The 22243-nt window shown below is 42.8% G+C and overlaps 1 protein-coding gene and 1 long non-coding RNA gene across 2 annotated transcripts in view; both read right to left on the bottom strand.

Annotated features, from left to right (window-relative positions):
• Positions 1-2390: 2390 nt before the first annotated feature.
• LOC141567798 (uncharacterized) lies at positions 2391-12151 on the bottom strand. The gene is made up of 3 exons (XR_012490640.1): positions 12025-12151; positions 7752-7841; positions 2391-2770 (listed from the first exon to the last, which is right to left on the bottom strand). It is a non-coding gene; the product is annotated as an uncharacterized LOC141567798 (long non-coding RNA).
• Positions 12152-18412: 6261 nt separating this feature from the next.
• Positions 18413-22243, bottom strand: part of EIF3H (eukaryotic translation initiation factor 3 subunit H) — an 89758-nt gene continuing 85927 nt past the window's right edge. The window contains exons 7-8 of the mRNA XM_019747372.2: positions 20648-20780; positions 18413-18636 (exon numbers count right to left, since the gene is read on the bottom strand). Of these exons, the coding sequence (XP_019602931.2) occupies positions 18539-18636; positions 20648-20780 (231 nt within the window). The 3' untranslated portion in view covers positions 18413-18538. The remainder of the gene's footprint in view (positions 18637-20647; positions 20781-22243) is intronic.

Below are 22243 nucleotides of genomic sequence, written 5' to 3'. Positions count from 1 at the left end.
TGGCAATTTCAAGTATTTGGAGTGTGAAATAAAGAAGCTGCTGGTGAGCAGACAGCCTGAAAATCAGCATACAGCCCCCTGGACTGCTTCCAAGGGTTCTGAGGGAAGCGCCTCTCCCCATCTGGGGAGGCCTGTGCTAGAGATGGGAAGCAGACAAGAACCAGAGACCACCCCAGGGAGATGCGTGGCAGGAAGAGTGCATCCTCAGGCCTGTGGAAGAATTGTGATACCTTCCCAGTTAGCATGGCAGCTAGGCTCAGAAAGGATTACACAGGAAGTAAGCAGCAAAATCTTTAATGAGGTGGTGACCTTGAAGTCCTAGGCCTCCCCTCGCAGCCCCAGGGTTCCCTGATCCCCACCACCATTAATGGAAACCTCCACTAACACACCCACCAAAGAACAGGACCTACTGCCCCATGGATGTAAAAGGAACCTGATCAAATATGTGAGACCCTCAGCTCAGTGCTCTGAAAGCCAGGAGGTCAGTCCGTGCCCCACATTTTATCTTTCTTTGCCCAATCCACAACCCAGACAGTAGTGGGTAGATAAATAAATACCCAAGGAGACTACTTTAGAGGCCTCATGTGGTGTCCTGGGTGTATCTGTACAGAGGAAAGTTTCCTAACACGTCTTCAACTTCTGAAAGCAGCTTTTTTTTTTTCCTAAGTGCTTATGCTGTGCCAACACTGGGGACAAAGCAACAGAAAAATCTAGGCTCCTGCTTTCAAGGAGTTTACAGTCAAATGGAAAGAAATATAAACAAAGAAACCATTTGAACAGTGAGGCAAGCCCAAGGTGCGGGGTGTGGGGAGAGGTAAAAAGTGCTTCCCATATGACAAGTGCTCCATAAAATAGTTAATGTAAATGAATTTGTTAATTGTGGAAATAATCAATAAACGGAATCCCCATAACGGGTACCTTCTTCTCATAAGACATTTGTACACACTCTTCCTCTGTCTGGAATACTCTTCCCCAGTTACCTGTGTAGGAGTTTCCTGTTGCTGCTGTAACAAAGTACTATAGATTTAGAAGCTTAAATCGTTCATCTGTTCTCTTACCGCTTTGGAGGTCAGAAATCTAGAATCAAGGATTTGGCAGGACTGCGTTCCTTTTGGAGGCTTCAGAGGAGAATCGGCCTCCTTACCTTCCCCAGCTCCTAGAGGCCACCTGCGTCCCTTGACTACTGGCCCTTCCTCACATCACTCCAACTTCTTACTTTGGTCCTCCTTCCTCTTCCTACTGACTCTCAGCTTTTTGCCTTCCTCTTTTAAAGATCCTTCTGATGACATTGGGTCCCCCAAGAAAATCCAAGATAATGTCTCCATCTCAAATCTTTAATCACATTTCCTTTACCTTGTAAGGAAATAGTCACAGGTTCTGGGGATTAGGACATACCTGGGGAGAGGGGGGGGGTCATGATTCGGCCTATCAGAGCCCTTATTCCTGTCTTTAAATTTTCTGTTGAGGTACTACAGTTGATCCTGGAAAAACAGAGGTTTGAACTGCATAGGTCCACAGACAAAGATTTTTTTCAATAAATAATGTAAATGTAATTTCTCTTCCTTGTGATTTCCTTAATAACATTTTCTTTTCTCCTGTTTACTTCACTGTAATAATACAGTACATAATACATATAACATACAAAACAGTTGTTAGTCGACTGTGTATGTCATTGGTAAGGCTTCTGGTCAACAGTAGGCTATTTATTAGTATTTAAGTTTTGAGGGAGTCAAATGTTACATGCAGATTTTCAACTATGTGGGGTACCGACACCCCTAACCCCCTCATTGTTCAGTGGTCAACTGGACTTATCTCGGAGGCTTTTTTGGCCAGTCTAGCATAAAACAGACACACTGCCTGTACCTCTCTCATTTTCATCTTCCTTACCGTGATTATTCCCCACTTTCTGTATCACCATGTGAAATACTTTTTTTTTTTTTGCTCATTTATTTATTTATCCTCCCTCATCCAAGCCCCCAGTAGAATGTAAGCTCCAGGAAGGCAGGTACTTGGTTGGTTCGTATGTCACCAGAGCCTAGAACAGGGACCGGCGCTTAAAATGGAAGAATCTCACCTATACATGAGATGGCACGGATGATGGGAACTCAGCCAGGGGAAGACGTAGTGAAGAGCAAAAGTGGGTCGGGTGGGCTCCAGACAAAAAGAAAACATGAACAAGGCAAGAGACTTGGTTAGTTCCAGAAGCAGAAAGAGATTCCGTATCACTCTGAGGTGCACATTTTTGGTTGCCCAACGAGCATCCATTTCCCCATACATCTCCTAACAGAATTTCAATTTTGAGCATATACTCAGTATTCACGTACACACACACTCAGCAGACGCTGACCCCCATGCTTTGTCACACAGGCCCTGACGTCTGCAAGCTGCATTTCCCAGGTTCTATGTCAGCCATTGGCTTGACGAGTGGGAGGCCCTGGTAAGAGATAGAGGTGTTATTGACTGACATATGTTCCCTCAAAATTCACATATTGAAGCCCTAACCCCCAGTGTGACTGTATTTGGAAATGGGGCCTTGAAGGGGGTAATTAAGGTTAAATGAGATCAAAAGGATAGGATCCTACTCTGATAGGACTGGTGTCCTCATAAGAAAAGGAAGAGACACCAGAGTTCTCCCTCCCTCTCCACACACAGAGGAAAGGCTATGTGAAGAAGACATGGCAAGAAGGCAGCCATCTGAAAGCCAGGAAGAGAGATCTTACCAGGAGCCAACGCTGACCGTACCTTGAGCTTGGACTTCCAGCCTCCAGACCTGTGAGGAAAGAAGTGTCTGTTTAAGCCACACGGTCTGTGGCATTCTATAACAACCTGGGCTAACTAAGACAGTTAGGAAGGAGAAAGAAACAGCCAGAATATTTTTCTCCCTCCTCCCCTAACTCAAGCAATTCTAGCTCATCAATGGCATATGCTGGACAGGCCCATATGGTCCCTGCTTCTGCCAGGTAACAGAGGCTCCACCTGTGGCCTTTGTCCCGATACCTATGCATCTCTTCTTGTGAATCTCTGGGCTACCACATCCTCCTCCATTGGCTTCTCAGCTCTCTTTCACCTGTCTCCCCAAGTCCTTGCATTTAATCCCCTCTGTTTTAAGAACTCACAAAGCATCTTCTTTCCCTGGTTGGCTCCTCCTTGACACCTCACATGGCACATAAGGTTATTAAAGGGTGTTGTAGAGGCCAGTTCACCAAATTCCTTGCCCATCAAATTACCGGGGGCAAGGGGGAGCCAACACAGAAGTATTTTCAGCAGGGGCAGAGGGAGTATGTTTGAAAGATGGAAGTCCCAAAGGAATGTACCTCCAGCACGTGGACAGGTATTCTGTGGTGCTTACATTTTCCACATGCTTACTCTAATGCCGTGTAGACCCTGCCAAAGACTTCTCTTCCCAAAAGGAACGATAGTGGGAAGGAGAGGAGAGACACAAAAGTGAATCAAAAGTAAGAGCTAGCCATCCCATCTTGTCTGGATCGAGGCATTCTGGCTCTTAAATTGTGTCTAAACCATAACTTACCTGGTGGGGCACGGTATAGAAACTATGGTGTCCCCACATCCACCTTCCCTCCCTTTGTGACCCCCTGGATTCTCATGCTCAAAAGCCAAGGACAGTAGTGGCTGAGAAAATGCAAGCCAGAAACACTCCGGTCAGCACTTAGAATCCAGGATTTACCAGTTCCAAAAAAGGGTGTTGTGTGGGTGATGCAGCGAATGGCAGCTGGTACCAGTAGCTGGAACTCAAAGGACCAGCATAACGCAAAACTTCTTTCTCTCTCTCTCTTTTACAGTTGGTTTGTTTTTTTCTCTCTCTCTCTTTCCTCTTTTCTTTCTTTTTCTTTCTTTCTTGCTTTTCTTTTTTTTATTTTCCTTTTTTTTTTTTTTTTTTTTTTTTTAAATAATCTTGGAAACACTCTTCTGCCAATCACTGTCAGCAGCTACTCAGACCCGGGGAGAGCAACAGCAGATGTACAGTGAGATGCACAGACTTGGAAATGAGCTACGGAGGGTATGTGTGGGAGGGAGTCCTATCTCCAGAAAGAGCAGATAAAACACACAATGCTAATACAGCTGAAGACAAATTCTAATGTAATAAGAATCGTTCCTCAGGTACACAGACAGGCAGAAAACAGAATTGAACGCTTCATCACACAGGACTGAGTTAAGTATTAGGTTGGTGCAAAAGTAATTGCGGTTTTTGCAATTATTTTTAACCTCGGAAACCACAATTCCTTTTTCACCAACCTAATACTATTAGAATTGCTATTCTCCTCCAAGAGACGGCCGCTGAGATGTACACATATTGCTCATATATTGAAGGCAGAAGAAGAAATGGCAACAGTGTCCAAAAGGGGTATGGGAACTAAATGGAAGCAGACAATGTCAGGGCTCAAGGAGGGCCTCCTGTCCCGAGAGGCCAGCAATCATTTGAGATGCTCTTAAGACAGGTGTCCTTGCTTATCCAGGTCAGAAGGGCTGGCTGGAGTGGTTTGGTGAAAGGGAACAGGCTTTAAGGACACTAGAAGTCAGCTAAGGTTCCTAGTGTTTGAGAAAAGCCAGGGACTTCAGGAAAGGGCTCACAGGAATTTCAGAAGATCTGTATCTGTCCTGGGCCCTTGTACTCTACACTGACCTGCACAAAGCCATGCTCTGCCGTCGCCACGGTGACCTGCACAGACCCACCCCCACACTGAGGACTCCGGGCCTGAGGCTGGGAGGCTAGTGGGGCAGGTGGAGGGGATGCGGTCGGCCTCATGGTTAGATTCTTACTGTCAGTCTTCACATATTAAAGTGACATACTGTGTCCCTGAGATACACTCCCAGGACTAATTTTATAACCTGTTTCGGCATTTCATCATTTTTTTAATACAGTGTTGATGATTGGGACCGTTCCTCAACACTGAGAAGCCCTTGGTGTCAGTGACTGATAACGTCTTCATCAATAAGGTCGGAATGTCCCAATGTCCCTCGGGAGCAGATAGATTCACTTCTTTTATATTTTATGTACAGGGACTAAACTGGGTCTCCTTAGAGTGTACACTTGAAGAGGAGGTTCTTTTTCATAGCAAAAAACAAACAAAAAAAGCAACTGTGGAATCCCAAAATAAAGAACATTAGAAAAGAACAGAAATGACCCCTTTTAAGCCCCCAGAATTCCTATGACAATTTATGAAACATCAAAACTCTCTCTCTCTCTCGCTCTCTCTCTCTCTCTCTCTCTCCCCCTCTCTCATTCCTCCCTCCCTCCCTCCCTCCCTTCCTTCCCTTCCTTCTCTCTCTAGCTCCAGCCTCTCACTCTCCCTGGAATATTCTTCCCAGCCAACTCCTGTGTGTCTTTCCAGCCTCAGCCCCAGGAAACCCCTTCCTCCAGAAAGGCTTCCCAACCTTTCTTAATAGCAGGTTCTCTGTGCTGCCGTCTAGTGGCCCCTGTGCGTCTTACCCATGGCTCTAGTCACAAGTCCAAAGCATCGATCGCTTACGTGATGATTTGTTTAATGCCTGTCTCCCCCTCCGGACTGTAAACTCCATGAAGGCAGAGAGGCAGCCCTAAAACTGCACCACTCAGGTCTCCTGTTCTAGGGAGGGTAAGTGACCAGTGGCCCCAGCTGCTGGGCTGTGCGTCCCCCATTGAGTCCCAGCCACTGACTGTGGCAGCACTGAATGTACGTCCCATTCCTGCCAGACGTGCGACTCCTCTGACAAGCTACTCCACATCAAGGGCTCCCTGTTCACCAGGTCAACACTTCCTCAGGACTTAATGTTTATTTAAAAAAAAAAAAAAAAAAAACTGAAAAAAAAATGTTGCTCCCCAAAGCTCCTTCCTGCCTCTTCACAGGACCATCTGAAGGCTCTCCTTACACAGCCAGCTCCCTTCCCTTTTTCCCTCGAAATGCATCTGCTTCCCTAAGGACCTGGAGGACTGGCACTGATGCAGGCAGGAGTCCTGCTTATTCCCCGCTGTTTTCCCCAGGGCCTGGCTCGTGAACTGAACTGATGTATCATCGGTGCTTGGTAAACACGTGTAAAATAAATGAACGCTTGCAGACACGGTGAGAGACTGGTTGAGAGAGGTGGGTGAATCAGAGCAAATCGCGCTCATCCACTGGGACCAACTCCAAAGACACGCCCCACAGAATCCAGACCAATGAACTGTGACCATCCCGATGGCCGAAGATAAAAGCTGTTCGCAACAAGGCAGCATTAGCATCAATGCAGCTACCTTTTATTGAGCCCCTGGTGTCAGGCATGGACAACACGATTTATAAACACCAATTTATGGAATTGTCACAATAGCAGTACGAGGTTACTCTTACTCCCATTTTACAGATGAGAAACTTGAGGCTAAGTCGCTCAGAATAGTTTTAAGTTTTGCTATAGTGACAAAAACCCTCACATCGTGATGACTCAAAACTAGTGTATGTCAATAAGAGTCCTATTTTTGACACGCTGCTGCACCTCCTTCTCACCTTTCAGAGAAGAAGCTAACAAACCTTTGAACAGCTCCAGGGTCTAGGTGTGGCCTCCACATCCTGAGTCTGAGGTCCTGCTTAGTTTGGACCTCCTGTCATTCAGGGACATCTATGCATTGCTTGATGAGGTCATAGCAGTAGATTGGCTCTTGAACTGACACCCCCGACTCTCACCATCCCTGGCAAACCCAAATCAGTGGGCTTTCCAGCCACAGCCTGAAGCGCATGTGCCCTGATAAAAACTGGCATTCAGCCCTTTCAAAGACGGGGCACTTTATTATTTTCAGTCCTCACATTATCACTGTGTCCAGAATCCCCTGGTGTGGGCGAGTTTCAGCCAGGCAAACAGAAAAGAGTCTATTTTTATTTCAGTCTCTCTCTCTTTTTTTTAAATACACATTAAAATCTTCTTTTAATAAACATTAAAATCTCCCAGTCTCTCAACAATTTTTAGAATGACTGCTTCTCCCAAATGGCCAAGAGAATTTGATTGAGCTTTTCCTCTTGGTAGTTCACTTTTGGCAGATAACAAGATGGGCCAATTACAAAGCCAAGAGGTTTTCTTTTTTAAATTCCAAAATACAAACTAAAACCATAATATGAAATACGCTGATTCAAACTAAACCTAACGCTCCCACTCCCCAAAAACCAATGGAGCCACTTTGGGAGGTTCTGCTCAGCCCTCCCAGTTGGTGACCCCTGCCACAGACTGGGTTGAAGGGGTAAGATATTTTGCCCCATTTCTGACCATGTTCAATGAAACTGAAAGTGAGAAATGATACCACAATCCTCTATCATAGACAGGCATCCATTTTGGTTCCAGGGTATTTCTCTACTGAGAGACAACCTTAATACGGGCCACTCCAGGGACAGAAGACACCAGCTCAGGGAAAGAAGAAAAGTGACCCTGTTTCCACACTGTCCTGCTTGTCTCTGAGACACTGCAGCCTTCAGACCAAGCTCATGCTGCCAAAGTTCTTTGGCCCTGAAGCAGCGTCTGGTTTCCTGACTCAAGCCTCTCGTTTGTCAAAACGGGTTCTCTCCCAGCAGGATCTTGAGTCCCTCTAATACTTCTTAAGCCTAATTGGAGTCAGGGGTCTGAGACGGCTCAGCCGCTCGTGAGAGTCAGGCAGTCCCAGAGAGGGAGACCTTCCGTCCCACTCCTAGGACCTGCCACTTGTGCTGGCCCGAGTCCTACGTCTAGTGAGTTGTGATCTGAGCCAATCCCATAACCAGTTTCAGTACCTCAGTTTCCCCACACATAAAACTTACCTCTGGGACTTGGGAGTCTTAATGAGCATTGGCCTTTCCTAGACAAATTAACCAGGTGCCGGAAACATCTGTGGCTGGAAGCAGAGCCTGCTGTATAAACAGAATATAGTATTCTTATACACAAGACTGTAGCAAAGCTCAAATACCAATTGAACCTGACTTCATCCTAAGTCCCGTTCAGTAAGTATCTCGGGAAAAGCCAATCTCTTCTCCTCTAGGACTAGGATATATTTAAAGAACCCACCTTCTCATTTACCTTGCTCTATTCTACTCAGAACAAAGCGTTTTTTTGTAAAAAGTGGAGGAATCAATCATTCTTACACAGCATGTTCCATTTTCATCATATAACAATAGAAACATAAATACCCCCCAAGATAATGCACGCACCCTTCGGACGAGGGCAATATCTGTCCTATTCACCGTCACACCCCCAAAGTACTGAGTCACAGGGGATGCGAAAAAAGAACTTGTTGAACAAATGAAGAACCTGGGAAAACAATTCTTTTATGTTTGCATAGATTTTTCTCTGCCTTTATAGCATCGCCTCCTATGCTGTCCTCAGTTTTTGAGTTTATTAAGGCAGAAAATATCAACCACTTGATAAACCAGTTTAGGCTCCAAGAAATCAGTTTGACACAGTCAGGGGCAGATCTGGAAACAAAACCTAGGTCTCCAAACACCCAATTCAGTCTTCTCACCTTTACGACTTGCTGCTTTCCTTTATCTAACATAAGGATCAGAAAACTATAGAAGGAGGAGATGGAATGAACCAGACTGCCACCTGAGTTTAATAAATAAAGTTTTGTTGGAACACAGCCACACCCATTCCTTGACATACAGTCTATGGCTGCTTTCCCACTATAGTGGCAGAGTCAAGTAGTTACCATAGGGACCATATAACACCAAGCCTAAAATATTTATTATGTAGCCCTTTACAGAGAAAAGCTTGCTGACCCCTGCTCTCTAGCAACCTCCTCTGGAATCCCGCATCGGTCCTGGATCTACCGCTAGCAATCACATGGTCTTGGCCATACAGCCTACACAATCAACTACCACGTCGTGAGGTGCTTGCTACCATATTATTACTATAATATAAGAGCAGGTCTTATATTAATTTTTGCTCCAAAAGACACATTAGAGCTGATTGTCTGGACTTATCTTATTTTCAGGGAAACATACACACACACACAAACATACACACATATATGTAATTTGTGTGTGTGTGTGTGTGTTTCTGGTAGATCAAATACTGGCAATTCCATATAGGCTAAGCGAATCCTATTATCTCCATTTTAGAAATGAGAGAACAGGAGTAACTGGCCTCGGCATGCAGCTAAGTGCAAGAGCTCTGATTCTATCCAGCTTTGCGCCTAAGGCACTAGCTTGACTGCTGCTTCTTAAAACTTTACACTTCACTTCATGTATTAAAGGTTGTACGACCTAGTCTAATGCTAGTTAAGCGAGCCTTTCTCAAATTTATTGCACCAGGAAAGTTCTGGGTTTCCCTCCACCCCCAAGTAGTACCCATGATATCAAACAAAACTAGTCTTCCTTGGAAAACATTTTGGGAAACGCTTCCACTCCCTCCATTCCCCCCACCCCACCCCAACAAAGAGCCTGCAACCTTTCACAGGCCCTGCCAGCCCCGGTCCCCTGGCTGCGGCCGTCTCCTGCCATCGCCTGCCGCCTCCAAACGCCCACACACCTGCTCTGGGCATGCCCCATTTGAGACACACTGTACCTTGCTCTGCGGGCAAATGGAACTCCATTTTCACTAAAATACCCTGAATAGTTCATGCTGTTGCTGCGGCCTGATTCCATTTACAGGAATAATGAAGCTGCGTCCTTGTGTGGCGTTGGATGTGCACTTAATACACTTGAACCATCCCACACTTCCCGTTTCTGGGGCAAATAAACGGCATCTTCCATCAGAACGGCTCACTTTCCCTCCGAGTCCAAATTCTTCTTAGGATTGATGTACCGAATCAGTGGCAGGCTTTTTTCCAATCGTAGGATCCAAAATCTGAGGCTGCCTTTTGGCCCAGGTCAGTTGAGCAATGGGGTATATGCTGAGCTGTTTTCCCCATTTTGTAAAAGAGAATAATTGCTACTATATGTAAAGTTTACAGCCAGGGCTTCGTTTATTGCCAGTTGTCTTCAGGAATAATGTAAGTCCATAACTTGTCATGATCATCGTCCCCTGCCCCCCTCCTCCTAAAATCTTAACTTGGTAGGAGGTTAGAAATCAATCAGAACCAATGACAGACATCTGTGCACAAAAATAGAAAGCCTCAAATTTAATATTTTATTGCCATATTTTGAAACAACTGGTTAGGCAGCTGCTACTGTTATCTTCCAATTACTTCTCATTTTTCCAGAGTTTTAAATGCAAGCTGTAACAAATTAAATCTAAATTTCTATATGCTCTCTCTCTCTCTTTTTTTTAAGACAATTTCAGAAAACTATTAAAAAAAAAGAAAACGTTGAACTAGATTGGAAGAAAGGGATGTTGGCAGCAAGAAAGATGAGGAGTCGATTCTGCCTTCAGTGATTTGTTTCCACTGCCTCCAGGGAGGCAGCTAGGCCTGCTGGGTAGTCCACACAGTCTCCCATTCTAAACAGACTGTGTGCAATTTGCTAAAAATTCACTTCTCCCTGCCAATTTTATTAAGGTGTTCAAGAAGAAATCCCTTCCCCGACTGTTGACGATCTTTCATGCTCTGGTGTCAAACTCTCATCAACGGTGTTCAAATACACAAGAAATCACTCACAAGATTTAATAGGTCACATTTTGGAGATACCCGTTCAAACAAGAGTTGCACATGATTCTGGCTGCATCTGAAGACAGAACAGTGTAGTCATTTTTTTGCCCAACATCAATATCTTTTTCACCATAAATTATGGGGCTTGTGTGTAGCAATGACACTTTCGCTAGAAAACTAATGCATACTTGAATCTTGTTTTCTTTTTTTTTCTTCTTTTTTTTAATCTGACCGAACCCCGTTTGGGGGGAGTTGAGAGTGATGGCAGGAGGCAGGCTGTCACCATTCCTCTCCCTCCCGCTGCTGGGATCCCACATAGATTCCAAGACAGAAGTCGTTTCACTAAGGCCGGGCCCAGAGCACGGCTGTGAAGTGCCACACACTTGCTGTCATTTTCGCTGCAGTCATAGCTCCGCTGCCTCTGGGTGGCCCCTACAATCGGCAGCCACCTAAACAAAGCCCTGCTATTGTCTCAGTCACCTGGTTTGAAATGCTGGCGACTCATGAAGGGAAGGCTTTTCTGACACCTGCCTACAAGGCTCCCCGGACCTGTGGCTCCTTCCAGTTTACAGCCTTCTCCGTCCCTCTTCCTTCCCCTCCCCCCCCCCCAACTCCTCTACCCAACCCATACCCCCTTCCTTCAGGCAGGGGTTTTGGGGTTTTTGGTTTTTTGGTGTGTTTTTGTTTTGTTTTGTTTTTTTGCTATCTGGAATCCCTTTTTTGCTCCAGGACCTGACCTCTATTAGAGGTGGCTACTTTAAAGTAATTTATTGCGTTATGTCTCTCCAAATCATCTCTGGCAACTTAAAAAAAAAAAAAAGAAAAAGAAAAAGAAAACAGATTTCCAGGCCTTATTTCAGACCTGTTTTTTTAAAAACTCCCCAGGCAATAATGACATACAGCCAGATTCAGGAACCACTGTTCCAGTGCAAACTTTAGCAACCCTCACAATCACCTGGGGCACTTGTTAAAGCACAGGTGGTCAGGAGATACCCTCCAAGCTCCAGATTCTGAGTCTGGGTTGAGGCCAGAGAATTTGCATTTCTGACAAGCTCACAGGGGATGCTCCTCCAGGGACCACACTTAGAGAACGGCAGCCCTTCAGAAAGCCCATTGAGAGTCAGGACTTACTGCACAGGGTCTGGTACATTTGTCTGCTGAACAACCACAGAAGGTGCTCTACTGTTAATACAGTAGAGAGGAAAACACACAACCATCACCCTTTTGAAAGTGTTTTGTGATTCTACTTTCATCCCACAGTGATGCTCCACCATTGTCAGATCACAGCTAAAACCCACTTGCCAAGTTCAACTCAAGTGCTGAACTGACAGGGTAGGCAACGCTCCATTCTTTTAAGGAAAAACTACCACTCTTAATTGGTTGGCTGGTTGACTTTTCTTCCTAGAGGTAACAAGAGGCAAGCATCTAGTACCTAAAGGAATCAGGAGCAAAACATCTTTTTTTGTCCAAGTATGCCTTGAATTGGGAGCAATGGTTTACTGCTAACTCACCCTCAGAATCCATGGAGAATTGACAGGGCCAGCTTCTAACCACTTCCAGTGGAGCGCCCAACAATCGCTATAGTCCGTTGATACACGACGGGAGATTGTCATCTGATAAATGCCATATCAGAGCTTCATCAAAATGCAAAATTAACATCTTCCCTTTCTCTCTCTCTGACCCCAGATGATTTCTGAATTTGTGTACATTTGTGAATTCACAGAAGCATGAACAGAATGACATGAACATCACAAATGCAAATGTCTTTGTTCCTAACAAACTGCTACAGTTCCCCCTCTTCCGTAAGTTTGGGATTGGGAGGGAATGGATTCCACATACCGTTTCATAGCAAGTTTAGGAGGCAGAGTTCGTTTTCCAAAGTGTTTTGTCAAGAGTAGCTCTGAAACACACCACCAAGTATTCTTTTTCCAGTGCTGATTTGTACTTTGACACCTGCATCTCTAAATACTTCTCTCAAAAGAATCTGGCTTAATTTTGTTTGCTTGAAATGTTTTCATCTCAGACCAAATTTAGAATACCCCGCCACCTGGTTACGCCACCAATATCCAGCAAAGCAGCAAAAGTGCACCTCTTCCACCCACTTCCCAGCTAGAACAGTCAGGGTGATGGGGAGATGCCAGGGGTTTTCCATTGGCCCTGAACTGCTTGTTCCTTCTCGAGAGTGTGGAACCTTTGTGCTCCACATTCTGCGGACAACACACCTTAACTCCGTGGTGTATCAGACAGCATCTCTCAGACAGACAGGCTCAGCGAACACGGGACAACATTCAAGCTGTTTAAGCAATGCTGAGACACGGTATAACACGGAAGAGCGAATGATCTAGGCTAATAAAGCTCTCAGTACCTGCTTCCACAGGTACTGTGAATGGGAGGGTTGACGGTGGCCAAGAGATCAGGCTAGGTACCCTCCTGGTCTAAAATTCTATTAATGTATTTGCAAAGTAACTTTTATTCTCCTATCGGGTCTTAAGGCTGCACCTTCTCAAATCTATTGAGGCCCAATAGCAAATAAGCCTTGGCATATATGTGAGTTGGGTTAGGTAGTTATTTCTAAGGTTGAAAGCAACAGAAACCAACTCAAAGTTGCTGAAGGGGGAAAAAAAAAAAAGGCAGTGTTACTAAGATTCAAATGTGGTTTTGTGAGACCCAAAGGCAGGAATACAAACAGGCTTCAAAATAGGACTGGAAACAGAAAATTCAAGGGTTAGAAACCCAGAAGCATCCTTTCACCTTTATTCCTCTCTGCTTCTTTCTCTATACTCTTCTCAGCTACTCAGCCCTGTATTTCAAAATGGTTAACAAGAGTTAGATATTCTCAGGAAATGAGCCTAATGGATACTGGAATCCCTTAATCTCAATTCTTATTTATCAGGAAAAGGTTACTGAATGGGTGAGGGGTCCACCATGGCCCAATGGACATTGGGAGCTCACCACTAAGACCCTATGAATTTAGGGGGTGGGTGAATTAGGGGCTGAAACAATTCCCTTCACCACGGAAGTGAAGACATCACACAAACAAGAACTATTTTCCTAGACTTGTGTTGAGAAGGGAGGTTGTGCCAAGTAGTGGTCAGAGAACTCAAGACCTTCACTCCAGTCCTGCTCCTGCCACCTAGGAATGTGGTAGCTTTGGTTAATCACAACTTTTGAGATTTGGCTTCATCATCCCTGTGCAATAATTCTCATTCATTCAATATTCTCAGCACCAAGCACATTGGCTTTAGAACACATCTGTACCCTTTTCCCATTCCGCATGAGAAAATATACAAGCAAGTAGTTTGTGAACTGTTACTCAATTAATGTAGATCATTCTTAAAAGCTGTTTCAAACATAATGTAATTAGTCTATTCACTTTCTTCTCCAAGTGGCAGGGTCTTTTGCCTCCGTAATAGGGGTCCTCCTTGGCAGGTATGGAATATCAGAGACTACAGGCAAGAACAATACCGCCCATCCATTAAGACCAGCCTAGATATTTTATGTAGGCAGCACATGCATTTTGTATTTCTTTGGCCCATTGCCTCCAGAGAGTGCATTTCTGTTATAGTACAGTGGACTAGAAGTGGAAATCATCAGCTGCAATTCCTCTCTGTATCTCATTAGAGGTCTAGTTTCCCCTTAATGCACATGAAGACCTTTCATTAGCAATAATGGGAGCTGCACGCATCAAAGAGAAAAATAGACCCTCACCATTGTGATCTAGGAGATGAGGTTATTGGGACACTTGCCTGCCTGACTGGAGAATTATGACATTGAGAGATGCATGATTAGATCAGGGAGAAATGAAAATCTTTGTGACGATTTTTAAAAATGAAATGCAATTTAAAAACTTCAAAATGGAGGGCAAGAATCAAAACTACAGAATCACAGGCAGATTGAATCTGAGTTAAGCATGTGAAAGCCAAATGACAAGATAAACAAAGGTGGGGAAAGACTACCCAGGGGATCTGACAAAATAAGAACCATTTCCAATACATACAAAGTAAAACACTGGAGAGACACTCCGGTCCAAGAAGAAAAGGCAAGGACCATTTACTGTCAGCAGCAGTAAACACTGTTGAAAGTTAAACAAATCCTTTGCCTCGTGTCCACAAAGAAAGATGGAAGATGCCAGAAATGGCTGTGCCCTGGAGAGAGGGTCAATGAAAAAAAATATCACTGAAGGAAATAGAAGTGACACCTGAGTTTATGTCTTGTGGTTGACACAAACGCCAGAAGCAGCAAGAATATTTTCCTACTGCAATCAACTCAACTTTAAATAAGGACGCTTGGAAATGGGCCACCCTGCATTGTGAAGGGTCTGATGAAGAAGTGGTAAGAGTCCCTCACTTTTGTCCAACTGCAAAACCAGTCATTTTGGGATTAAAAGAAGAGTAAGTCATTTTTACCTTTCTTTGTAGTACAGCATCAGTGGATCAGAAATTTCTTCTATTTTTTTTTTTTATTTTTTTTTTTGGCGGGGAGGAGGATGCACATGGAAAGAAACTAAATACGTATGTGCGACCTACTGAAAAGAACTCCTCCCAGCAAGTCCCAGAGGAAGCATGGATGCAGCACCCTATCTACTAACCCCTCACCTCACGGAAGTCCCAGGGGAATAGCTAAGTTAGAAAGAGTCTGAGGCTGCATCTAATCTTGGGTAGACCACTTGCCAGGGACTCATTGAAAGGATTGAAAACGGGTGCCTAACTCGACATCAGTGCCGTGGGCTCAAATCGTGACTCTGAGAACAAGATACAAGTACTCAGAGAAAGAGGTATCTGGGAGAGACCAACCCCCTACGAAATGGTTCACTCCCCAGTGTGTGTGGGGGGGAGGCCCTTGGAAACCATTTCTACATCCATGGATTGTACCCCTAAAATCACATTGAGGCTTCACTCTGAGTTCTGCAGTAGCTGCAGAACCAAGCAGGCTTAAGGAGCATCACAGGGAGTGTCATCTATGTAAAAAGAAAGCTCGAGGCAATGGGTATTAGGCCACAGCTGTTTGCTCCAGCAAACTGTGGCTTCCCAGTAGTCCTGGCTCCCCAGGCCCTCACTCCCTGTCTCCAGTAACTTGGGAGTTAGACCAACCTGCTCCATTCCATTCCGAGGTTCAGGCTCCAGTTTGGGAGTCAGCACCCAATAAACAGGTTCTAACTCTTCCACTGCAGACACAACCCACTGTTTCCCCCTCATCTTCATCAATATTAATTTAGGCCCAGATCATCATCCCATCATTATTTATCTACTAATCACTGTCACCCTTCCATACATCCCAAATAAGGAATCCTTTGCTGAGATGGACCAAAGCACTCTCCAAGGCACTGATGGCTTCACCATGCTTTCTACAGGTAGGCACCTGAGTCATTTGCTTAAAATAAGCCCTATGGCTATTTGGGTTGACCGCACCCAGTTTAGTATTATTCCTTTAAGCACCCTTCCTCCATTCCTATGATAGAACTGATGGCAAAAGATGTCAGTGAGAAGAGAAAGAAAAACAATTGATGGTATATTATTTAATTTGAATGAGAAATGTTTACTATAAAAATGGAGTTTACAACTCCAATAAAAAATTATTCATAACATTCTGATATCCACACGACAGTTCAATGCCAGCACAATTTGAAACATTCTAGAGAATGGTACAAAAACATAGTGAACAATGTAGTAGTATTTTTGAAGACGCTAAATATGAAATATGAAATACTCAGATGCCTTAAATGAGAAATCAAACCAAGCTCCAGTAACATTAGATAACCACGTCTGTTTCCAAAAATGAAGAAAAAAGTTCTTTTACTTTACCTCGGTATTAAAAGAATAAGGTAATTTGGGCAGACTAAAGATTCATTTGCTCAGGTATTTTTAACTAAGAATAATGCTACGTTTTCTAGAACCTTACAAAGCATTATCAATGATTATGGAGTGAATGGCAAATGTTTTCACTTTCTTGGTTCGTAACATTTAATTTTCCTTTAGATTAACATGGGAGGACTTTTGTGTTTTTTTCGTTCTTGGGTAAGTGAATGATTTATTAGACCTGGTACTCAGTTTATGAGCTTTTCTCATTTCAACTTGAAGAAACTGCAAATATTTATAGAAGATGAACCACATGTATTTGCTCCTGAAAAATGTCAGAATATAGCACTCAAATCAAATGCAGAACAGAAGCTGTTCCCTAACACTACATTGCGTGGTGATTTAATTTCCATTGACATGTTTTCCTAAACAGTTTTTCCCACCACAGTAATTCTTAACTCAAAAACTAATATCTTCCGTTAAGCGTGTACTCACGTTATTACTATGAGTTATGGATATATAAAGTTACATGGAATTTACACACACAAAAATCACACCTTTAAGAAATATAATTAAATGTTGTTAAATTAACATTACACGATGAGGAAAACAGTAATTAAGCTTCTGTTTGAACTGATTTTCCTCCATTTTGCTCTTTGTTACTTCAAGAGTGCTTTGTTCAATTCCACAGTGCAATTCCAAATCTAGGCAATTAGAATGCAGAAAAATGAATCAAGAGTATACAATCCCCAAGGCAGCGGCCATGGCCAGTTTTATCAATATACCCCTCTGCCTAACGGTCACACTCAAAACATGTGTTGACTCTCGAATAAATCATCATAGGCATGAGTGCAAATCAGTATAACCTTTTTTGAAGGCAATTTGGCGATACAGGTAAAAAGCCTCAGAATTCTATATACTCTTTGACCAGTAAGTCCACTTCTAGGAATTTATTCTAGAAAAATAGTTACATGTGTGAGCAAGTGCTTGGATTCTAGAATGATCAAGAACCTGAGCTTTTTAAAAGCAGAAATCTAACAACCCAGTATCCTGAATGGAAAACCTGGAATGTGCACCTCATCGTGACACCTGAGCGCCTGCTACTTACCAACCACCGCTGTGTGCTTCACCCCACCCCCCAAGGAACTTCCCTACTACTCACACCCACCCTACAGGGTCAACACTCTCTACCCCTTTTCTCATCTCATCTGCAGGGGGAAAGTGGGGCTCAGGGAGGATAAACTTGCCTAAGGACACACTAACAGGAGAAGAGTCAGAGCCAGGTTTCAAACTGGCTGCCTGATCCCAGAGCCCCAGGGGTGTCTCCAAAACCTTTGTTGTTGGGAAAAAACGATTTCTCAACTCTCCTTACCCCTTATTATCCTCCTGGAGCTAAGTCTTCAAGGAGAAAATCACCCTGTGAGTCTGGCAGGCTCACCTCCACCAGCAGGTAGCCCTCACTGACTCTGAGGTTGCACCAACTGGATCTTTGATAATCTTTCAAATACAAACGATTAAGATAGGTTCCCACCCCACCCCATGTACTATCGTCTTCCCAATTCTTTCCTCACCCAAAATACTTGCTGTTAGCAGAATTTTACTTCATGGTACGGAGAAGATAAACATGAGTCCTAAATTTAAAAATATACACAGAATGAATTTCATTTTCATACAAAATAGTTCTTTGGTGAAATTTTTTTTTTTTTTCTCTTAATTCCTGTGCCCAATGGCCTATGAGGATGAGGACTGGTCAACCATCACCTCAGGAAGTGAAAAGGCAGACCTCTGGGAAGCACTCCAGGCAATTCCAGGCCTGGGACGGGGCTGCCTGGGCATGGACATGAAAGCCGGGCTTCCAGGAGCGCTGAGCGAGGAAGTACTAGAATTCCCAGTGGATGCCAGGGCCCTGGGTCAGAGGTCGAGACAGGCAGGCCTGAACAGTGTGGTTGAAATGTGGCACCTCAGAGGTAGCAACGGTGATGGACTCTGCGGGGCTGAGCCTGGTGACGTCTGTTTTAGCTTTTGGAAATTAACAGATATGAGGAAAACAAAAATAAGAAGCTAGCTAAAACACATCTAAAACCAAATGAGCAAGCAGACAAGATTGTTTTATTTATATTTTATTATTGGCTAGAAAGATGTTTCAATATGCAAATGTATTTCTTCCAAGAATAGCCCCAATGTGATCTCAAGAGTCCAAGTGAATTCCTTTTCCGGAAATTTCTGTTTCTTAGTTGTTGTATTCTTGAAGAGCCTGGGCCATGAAGAGCTTGCCTAAGTTTTGGGCAGTGAACTCCTTGATGTTCTGGCAGTAAGTATTAATCTGGCCTGTGCATTTGAGAAAGTGAGAGAGAGTCATAATGTTCTACAAATTATAAAATGACCTAGACCACTGGTCAAACTAGAAAATCAGCCTAATACAGAATCACCAGCATTTTGTTTTGGTTTGAGTCAAGTAGTTTAAAGAATCAATACTATTTTTCCATAGGGATAATAAAGAATGTTAAGTTCTTAAGCTATCTTCCACTCCTGGTTAAATGGAGAAAGGAAAAAAACTACAATTTAAAAGGTTATCATCAGTTAAGTATATATATTAGCTGTCAATCAAAATGTGCTGACTATGCAGAACAGACCAACACGGTCCTGTGACAAATGCGAAAATGGCACTGGCTCTCCTTAACCAGACCGCGAGAGCTACAAACTAACCTGACCCACACGTGAACAAGTACAGCAGTGCAACGTCTGCTCTGGAAACATCAAGGCCTCCTCCTCCCTCCCTCGGGTCACGACAGAGCAGGAGCAGAAAGCTCATGTGAAGAAAGGACCCTAGCACTGCTCTGAAGTCTTAAAACTAATGATCTGATCTGCTGCAATGGTACATCTTTTTTTAAGGTATTAGAAATACAATTCTGCTTGCACTGGACCATAAATAAGGAAATGTGTCTCAATTTCCCAAACTGAATTTATACAAGATGGGATCACAAAATACAGTGATTGTTTAAATAAAATAATTTTTATTACAGTCAAAGACACATTGCCATTAATCCTCCTCCCTTCCCCCTCCCCCCCCCCCCCTTGCTTCGAACACACTTATCCCACAGTTCTTGCCACTTTCTGAAGCAGTTCTGGAAGTCCTCTTTTGTGAGTGTCTTTAGTTGATCTGTCATGGCTGCAACAATGTCCTGAATCGATTGAAACCATTTACCTTTCACGGTCATTTTGACTTTGGGAAGAGCCAGAGGTCGCACGGTGCCAGATCTGATGAATAAGGTGGATGAGGACACACCATATTGCTTTTGACAGAAACTGCCTTATACCAGAAGCGATGTGACAGGGAGCATTGTCATGATGGAAGATGAAGTAAAGACACTCACGAAAGAGGACTTCCAGAACTGCTTCAGAAAGTGGCAAGAACCATGGGATAAGTGTGCTTGAAGTGAGGGGGAGTATTTTGAGGGGGATTAATGGTAATGTTTCTTCTACTGTAATATATTTTTTTAATTTAAACATTCACCGTTTTTTTCTTTATCATACCACATATGTGTACTAGAAAGTTTTATGGAATTTAGATTCCTGTCCCCTACCCAAAAAATATATCAATAGAATTGAGAAACTGTGGAAGATCAGCTTTTCTTTGAGTAGGATTTTCACTCTAGTAAATGTCTTACAGACAACTGGCTGAATCAAACAGTATTTAACAACATGTATACAGAAATAAGGTATCTCTAGCTAAATAAGAGCATGCATGTCATATATTCAAATCAAGTCCTAGTGCAGGACATAAAATCCCCACCACTTATAGGAGTTGTTAAATGTGAAGTATCCCCAGAGAAAGTCCATCCAAAATTACATTCATGTTGCTACAATTTAAGTCAAAATAAGGGAAATACTCTTCTTCAAGTCTGAGAATTCAATCCGGTTCGAACACCCACACACAGACTTGGGCTCAGTGTGAAGCAACACTGTGAAAAGTGAATTGCTTCGGCTAAATGATCTTTTGCATTATGAGACTGTAAAATTTTTTTAGTTTCCATGAAAAATAACTCAAATAAAACCTTTCCATTTCAGAAAATCTATAATGCCACCTCAAAAATGTTTAGATAAACACAGAGTGAAGCCCTGAAAGGACCTTAAAAGTAGCAAAGACTAACAAATTCTTAAATTTCAGAAATTATAGGTGCTAGATTCAAATTCGTCATTCAACCACTTTAAATGCACTAGCTTTTATGACGTATTTTTCTGGGGTGTTTTTTTTGTTGTTGTTTTTTTAATTTCTCATGGTCGTCCGCTTTCTGAAGAACAGAGAACACCAGCCATGCTTTGCCCTGGCTGACAGTACCTGCAATGAGCAGAGACTCCATCCTGGCTGGGGGCTGGTGTGGTTTGAAAAGTTTGGACAGATCCTCCTCGGGAAGTGGGGGTTCTCCTCGACTCTGGCGCTGCATGTTCTCCTGCTGGCGACGCTGTTGATACTAAAATGCAGAGAGAAAATGACCTGGTTGTATTTCTCCATCTGAGGAGAAAAATGACCTCCCTCACTTCTGCAACCAGTAAAACCCCACTGCTCTGAATTCCAATCTCAGTGTTATAAATGGCAAACCTTGGTAACTCTTGCTTCCAAAAGGCTAAATATGGCAACGGTAGAAGAGAATTCCTTTGTTGTAAACTCTAGTGACATCCTGAGCTCTAAAAGTCTATAACTAATGATTCAGAAAAACAAACTGGTTATGTGAGAAACAGGAGGCTTAAAAGGCAAAGAAGCCTCTGGTGAGTGAGTGAAAGGGAGTAACTTTACCATTTGTGACAATGGGGTACATGACAGCATTACAAGTACGATTCATCTTAACTTTAATACCTAAGTAATGAACTACATATGGGGGAGTCTTTCAACTTTATCCCTGTTGACCAAAATAACAATAACACTGATGGCATTATTATTATATGATTAGAGTATCATCATAACTATTATAATAGTAAACACTATTACTATTCTTAACATCTGTGCATTAGTTCTATAACTAAGAATGAATATTAGCTCAGGTAACGCTTCCAAAGATTCCTGTGTTCTCTGAAGTGAAGGTGGGACTGTATACAAAGGTATAGATCACCTACAAACCTACAAGTCAAATTACAATCAAGAACTAATAGTTGGATGGTTTACAATAGTAAAGGAAATAATATCCATCACACAGCCTTAAAAGGTCAGGTAATGATAAACCAAAGTGGACTAGTAAAAATTTTAAGTCCATGGAGTCCTATGAAAAAAGGAAGGGAAATGATGGTTCTTCCTGAAGTAAGGGAGTAACTTGCATTGCAGATTCCTACATTTATTATGGGGTATGAGAATAGAAGTGAGACGAATCTAAAAAGGGTTATGAATAGTAAGTAAGAATAAATGTCAAATGCAAAATTTTAAGATATATTAGAATTCTGAAAAAATATCTGTAAGACTGGTTTCCAGAATCAACTGTCTCATAGATGACGGATTTTCAATTCAGTACCTCAGGGTTAGTCCTTTAACTAAAGGAAGAACCAGTAGGAGAACAACATTAAGCTGGGTTTTCTTTTGGTTTTTTTCCCTCTAACAGAGATTTTCACCATCACCACCTTCAACACCATCTTTTCAGTTAAAAAAAAAATATTTTATAAATTTATATGTGTTTTACAATTCTAAGTATGGTAGAAACAAAGTATTTTAAATTTCATTAAATATATGAACACTGATATTTAAAGTCATTTTAATATAGTATTCTCAGAACCAAGTTGTGCTTAGAATTCTGTCAACACCACCCAGCTTAAAGTACATTTTAATGGACACAGAGAAAGTGCAATCCCTTTCACGGATAAACATTCTGGAATCCATTTATCTGTGAATCAAATGTTAACATTTCAGAGCAATATAACCCCAAAACAATATTCCAGGAACTGTGGATTG

The sequence above is a fragment of the Rhinolophus sinicus genome, linkage group LG12 (genome assembly GCF_036562045.2).
Source record: "Rhinolophus sinicus isolate RSC01 linkage group LG12, ASM3656204v1, whole genome shotgun sequence".
In the NCBI taxonomy this organism is placed as follows: Eukaryota; Metazoa; Chordata; class Mammalia; order Chiroptera; family Rhinolophidae; genus Rhinolophus; species Rhinolophus sinicus.
Note: the sequence above shows the minus strand (reverse complement) of the source record. Positions and strands in the feature narration are given on the sequence as shown.